General features: G+C 43.6%; 2 protein-coding genes across 3 annotated transcripts in view; both read right to left on the reverse strand.

Annotated features, from left to right (window-relative positions):
* Positions 1-6,138, reverse strand: part of Sesn1 (sestrin 1) — a 97,503-nt gene that overhangs the window by 64,892 nt on the left and 26,473 nt on the right. The gene's annotated exons all lie outside the window — the stretch shown is intronic.
* LOC148123516 (cytochrome c, somatic) lies at positions 3,708-4,254 on the reverse strand. Its single transcript, XM_087910706.1, has one exon. The coding sequence runs from the start codon at positions 4,170-4,172 to the stop codon at positions 3,855-3,857; it is 318 nt and encodes a 105-aa protein (XP_087766832.1). The 5' UTR covers positions 4,173-4,254; the 3' UTR covers positions 3,708-3,854.

Below are 6,138 nucleotides of genomic sequence, written 5' to 3' on the forward strand. Positions count from 1 at the left end.
CGGGAGCGGCAGACGATAGGCAGCATGCTAACCCAAACTCCATTTCTATCTCTCTTCTCATGCCTGCTACAGACGCCATACAACTTAAAAACTTGACTCCTGACACCTTCTGAGAGACCACGTTATCAGTGCTGACCAAGGAGATACAAACGGGAGACTGGTAGCGCAGCTTCTTCCCTTGCCTTCTTCCCACCCAGAACAGAGGCCGTCTCTGAGATGCTCTCCGGTGATTCTCACCTCCTAACATCACACCCTTGTAGTTCCCTCCCAAATTGTCTTCAGGGTTGTGTGAACAACCGAATATGACAAAGACGATATGTCACTAAAATCAGGTTATAGAAGGCACTGCATTTCCGTCTTGTTCTTGTCTCCCCAGTCTCCCCTCTCCCTGACATCTTATATGTTCCTTTTAGGCAAGTGTTTTGGGGTAGGGCGCTTGAGCACTGCGAAGAGATTCCACCAGTAAAGGACCGACCCCTCTTCCAATGCTCACGTGACTTAGTTTTGGAAGCAAATTTCCAGCGTGGCTGTCTTTCAAAGACTTCATCCCCAGGTGAGATCTTGACTTCAAGCCCAAGAAAGACCCCGAGCCAAGAACCTCCAAGCTAAGTCCCTTGAAAGCAGTTAACACCCAGAAACAACGTAAGGGGGTGGATGAATGCCTGCTGTCTCAAGCAGATACTTTCGGTGTGTTTGATACTCATAAATAGATAATAAATACAGTAAAATTTTGAAAATAATAACCATTTTTTTTACTTAAGGATAGCAAGATCGTTATGGCATGTAAATTAAGACTTCTTGAGAAGGAAGACCCCTGTCCCTTTACCACACAGGCTGTGGCTCCTCCCACTGACATTTGCAATGGGACACATTCCTCTCGGAAATACCCAACCATTCACAAGGCCCAATTATAGTTTCCAAAGAATGTGGCCTTTATTCAAGACTCTTGCTTCTCCTCAGAAGTCCACATTTCTCTTATCTTCGGGAGCATAGATATTTATTGTTTGACCCAGACTGTCCTGTAGGCACTCCTTGTATTTAAACAGTGGCTAGGATTAGCTCCTTCACCCAGCAACTGATTATAATTCTTCGAACAGAATGCTTTCTTTTTAACATATGACTCCCTTTGACTCACATTTTTAAAAACTCATTCACTTGCGTGTCCTCTGTGCTGCACTCCAGCCCTGACCAACACATACAATCCAGTGATAGATTCTGGGCTCTGGGCCCATGTGGATCTCTTTGGAGGATAATCTGTTTTATCACAAGGATCCTAGGGAAATGCTTCAGCCAAGAGGAGGCAGGGCCGAGCTGCGAGGAGAACAGCTCTCCTAAGAGCCCGGCATCCCCGCTTCCTGCTGCAGCTCTCCAGACCCAAGGACTGCTCGCACGTCACAGAAGGAACGTTTGGCCTGGCACAGAAGTAGAGGTGACTGAAACTCAGTGGCCTGGCTTTGCCTTCTCAAGTGACAACTGTTCAGTGGTAGAGGCCACACAGCACCAGAAGAGGAAGAAAAATGACAGGAAATCCTGACCCACGTTTGTCCAAAATCATCAAACAAGCTCGGCAACTGGTAGTCACTCGTGTGATGGCTTTTAGGCTGTCAGCAATTCTTGGCAAGTACAAGAACCGAAAATAACGTCAGCCAAACTCTGTTAAAAGGCTGCGCATGCGTGGTCTAGTCTCTTGCCCTTAAGAAGTATCAGGGGCGGGTGCCTGAGAAAGGAAACTTAGCTGGATACAGCCTTCTGCTCCGTGAGATAACACACATCAAGATGTCAAGGACACTGAAGAAAGATCAAACTTCAGTTGCCCAATATTCTTTTTCTCCAGATGTACCACTACATACACACAAAATTTACAACCTGAGGAACCATTTCCTACACATTAACTTTAAAAAAAATTTAAACTTTGAGGCATAAAAAACAATGTAGAATTTTGATGCCAGCTGAATAACTCCTGGATGCCAATCAGACTTCATAACACAGTAAAAAAAATGTTGTTTCATAGAAATACTGATATCTGCCAGTCCAATAATAATCACTAGTTTTGCTTTTAATGTTTATCCAACGACATCTGTTGAGAATGAATGCAATATGGGCTGCTAAGTCTGGAACAGTTCTTTGATTCTAAAAAGCGATCCTTCCTACAATGGCCACACTCGATGATCAAAGAAACAGGGCAGCAGGTCAGCCTTAATGCTGGTCTCCGCCACACAGAAACCCATACGCCGTTTCTTCTACCTTAAAATGCTGTCAAAGTCACGCATGTGTGTGTATGCGGAATGAAGATAAATTCAGTTCTGATATTTTATGTGGTGTGTGGGTGTGTGTGTGTGTGCATGCGCACTAGCCAGAGCACAGCCACAGGTATTATCCTCAGGATCTCCTTCCAGCTTGTGACCAAGCCTTCATGTGAGCCTTGCGAAGGGACACCAGACTACATCTGATCTGGCATTAACTAAAACCCAAGCAGCTGGGCACACCTGTCAGGGACTTTTCTTAATTAAATAATTTGAAATGGGAAGACCCACTTTTAATGTGGATTTTTTTTAATCTTTTGAGGTAGGAAGGTCCACCTTTAATCTGGGCAGCCTTATAAAGAACATGGGAAAAGGAGGTTTTTGCCCTTTGCCTGCTTGCTCTAGCCTTTGCTGGCAACTCCACTCCTTCACTGGCATTGGAGCCCAGTTCTTCAGGATCCCAGCATACACTGAAGAGCAGCTGAGATCTCCAGCCTTGTGGACTGAACAGTAACAACGGATTCCTGGGCTTTCCGTTGGTAGACAGTCATTGTTGGACTAGCCGGAGTACGGCTGTGAGCCACTCTAACCCTCTTTATATCTCTTCTATCAGTTATTATCAGAATTATATATATTCTATCAGTTCTGTTCCTCTAGAACCCTAATACAGCCTGGAGCTTACCGATTTGGCCAAATGATTGGACAGTGAGCTAGGGATCCTCCTGTCTCTGTGTGTGCCGCCAAAGCCCAGCTTTTTAATGGGGATCTAACTCTGATTCTTGTGCTTGTGAACCGACTGACTGATCTCCTCAGTCCTGGTTCTGGTCTCCCCTCTGCTGCCCCTACAGGCCATTCCAATGACATATTAATATAAAATTCATAAATCTCATGAGACTTTTCTGCCATTTGAGTATTTCTTCCATTCACAGGAAGGCAGGCCCAGACCCTAACAATGAAGCTGAGATCCACCCTCAGAGGAAGGGCCCTGTGATAAACTCAGGGACGGCCCCTTTGTTTTTTTTTTGTTTTGTTTTGTTTTTTTTGTTTTTTTTTTTAACATTGCTAAATATCTTTATTTGATATATTATACATAGACCACAGTAAGTGCCTTTCAATGGTAAAAGGCAGCATCCTTTGACTTAAGGAATTCTAATAAAATAACACCACTGAGTCAAGAATAGACAGTTGCCTCCTGACCTTTAGCCACTGCCTGTAACAGCAGGGAGTACAGGCGAGTCTTCTCATTTCTGAGATGGTGACAGAATTTCCCCAGTGTTTAAACATATTCATATGTCCAATTATATAAATGTAATTATAAGACCATTTAGTAGGTTTGAGGTGACACCCCAATCTTTGTGGAAAGTAGAACTGTAATAACTAAGTCCAATCGTATCTTGAGAAAGGGAGAGCAGTGACAGTGTTTATGCAACTGGAATTGTTACTTTTAAAAAAGATCAGATCCACTTTTCTCCAAGTCAGTTTTACTTAAATCAGGACTGTCCAACAAAACATTGTTAGTCATTCATGATCTGAATTTTGGGGTATGAATTAAATTATGGTACACATTAAAAGTCATGAGACATTTGTTTTGTAATAAATAAGGCAGTGGAGTTACTCCTTAGTAGCCTTTTTAAGATAAGCTATTAGGTCCGCCCTCTCTCCCTTCTTCTTAATTCCAGCGAAGATCATTTTTGTTCCAGGGATGTACTTTTTGGGATTCTCCAAATACTCCATCAGGGTGTCCTCTCCCCAGGTGATGCCTTTGTTCTTGTTGGCATCTGTGTACGAGAATCCAGCCGCCTGACCTGTCTTCCTCCCAAACAGACCGTGGAGGTTTGGTCCAGTCTTATGCTTGCCTCCCTTTTCCACAGTGTGGCACTGGGCACACTTCTGAACAAAAATCTTCTTGCCTTTCTCAACATCACCCATTTTTAATTCGCTCCCGGGTGATCAACACCACAAACGCTGCTGCGACCCGAAGACGGATGTCCCGCTCTCTCGGGACGGCCCCTTTGTGACTACATCGTATTCTGACCCACTTCGGTCTCCCAGTGGCTCGCTTAGTTCTCGGTCTGAAAGCACCAAAGTGAGGCCCCAGTCAGTGATAATCTGTGTTTCCTGAATAGGGACTTCTCAGACAAGTATTATAGAGATGCTGTAATGAGTTTGTAAGCGATCCCTTATGCGTGCAATCCTCACCTGTAATTCCACCTGTTAGGCATCTGTTTATCAAAGGTTACCACTTCTGACTACACGGCCTTCCTGACTTACTTATCAAGCTTTTGATTTGTTTGTTTGTTTGTTTGAGAGAGAGAGACTATTGATTGTAACATGAGGGCCGGCTTGTTGGGGTTTCCGACCCGCCCGGTACCCCAACAGCCGGCAAATCCCAAAGAGAAATTACACACAGGACTCCATAAGGTTATAAACTGATTGGCCCATTTGGTCAGGCTACTTATTAGCTCTTATAACATATATTACCCCATTATCCTTATCTATTTTAGCCACATGGGCTCAGTACCTTTCTCAGTGTGACAGCTTACATGTTGCCTCTTCGGTGGTCTGTGCAGGAGTGGCTGAGAGAGAGCTTCTGCTTCCAGAATACTCCCAGTCTCTTTGCTCCACCCCTACTTCCTGTCTGGCTTTCCCGCCTATACTGCCTGCCTGGCCAATCAGCGTTTTATTAAAATATGATTGACAGAATACAGATAATTCTCACGCACCATTTCCCTCTCTTTTTTTTTTAAACAAAGGAAAATACCCATAATCCATTTGTTGGGAATGTGGGCGTAGTATTTCAGGCTACTTCCTGCTGGTTGGGGGCGCTGATAGTCTTAAGGGGACTTAAAGAAAATTTAGAGTTATAATCAAGTCATGACTGGAGTATCCTGTGAGTCTCGATCATCTCAGGCAGCAGTCTTGGATCAGTTCTGGATGTAGACCTCTGTCATCTGGGCCATCTGTTCCTATTGGAGATTTTTCAGGTGGCCTCCCTTGGTCAAAGGTGATTATTCTTAACTCTGAATAAATCCAGAGACTCTCGTTTTCTGTGGAAACAAAAGCAAAATCTCTTCTCCAAAGTAACATACCTTTTGACTTCAGTTTTGAAGCCAAGGTATTTTCAAAATTTCTATCTTGGGTTAGTTCAGCAGCATTTATAAACAAAAGTCTTTTAGCAGTTGTTGCTCCTTCCTCAACAATCAAACAATTTAAAGAGAGCATAATAGCATACAGTATGAAGATTCTCTGTGCATTTTCCATCTTTATGTGGCTTTATTTTAACCTCTATTTCTTTTATTTTTACTTTTACTTTTTGCTTTTGAGACAGGTTCTCTGTATATATCTTTGTCCTGGAATAACTCTGTAGACCAGGCTGTCCTTGAACTCACAGAGATCCTCCTGTCTCTGCCCCCCCCAGTGCTGGGATTAAAGGTGTATGCTACCACACCTTGAACTCACAGAGATCTGTCTGTCCCTGCCTCCCAGGCATTGGGATTAAAGGTGTGCACTACCACACCTTGAAGTCACAGAGGTCAATCTCTACCTCTGTCCCTTGAAGTCACAGAGGTCAATATGCCTCTACCTCCCAGGGCATTGGGATTAAAGGTGTGTACCACCACACCTAACTACTCTCTTTTTACTTTAAGAACTTTAACTTTTATCCTGAATTTATTTGTAACACACTATAAACCATTTAGAGGTTTTCTTCATCTTTGAATCTCTCTTTACTGTTTATCTCCCTTTTCTGACCACATGAGCCTTTAATTTACTAAGCAATATGGAGAGCAGTGGCTTTGACGGCTAGATCCAGCTCATTCCTTAGCTTTCCAGACTCATAGCTGAGATACCAGCCACAGCTGTGTTCACTGCCACAACTTGTCGTGTTTCAAGGTCC

This window comes from Myodes glareolus, chromosome 1, assembly GCF_982192425.1.
Source record: "Myodes glareolus chromosome 1, mMyoGla1.1, whole genome shotgun sequence".
In the NCBI taxonomy this organism is placed as follows: Eukaryota; Metazoa; Chordata; class Mammalia; order Rodentia; family Cricetidae; genus Myodes; species Myodes glareolus.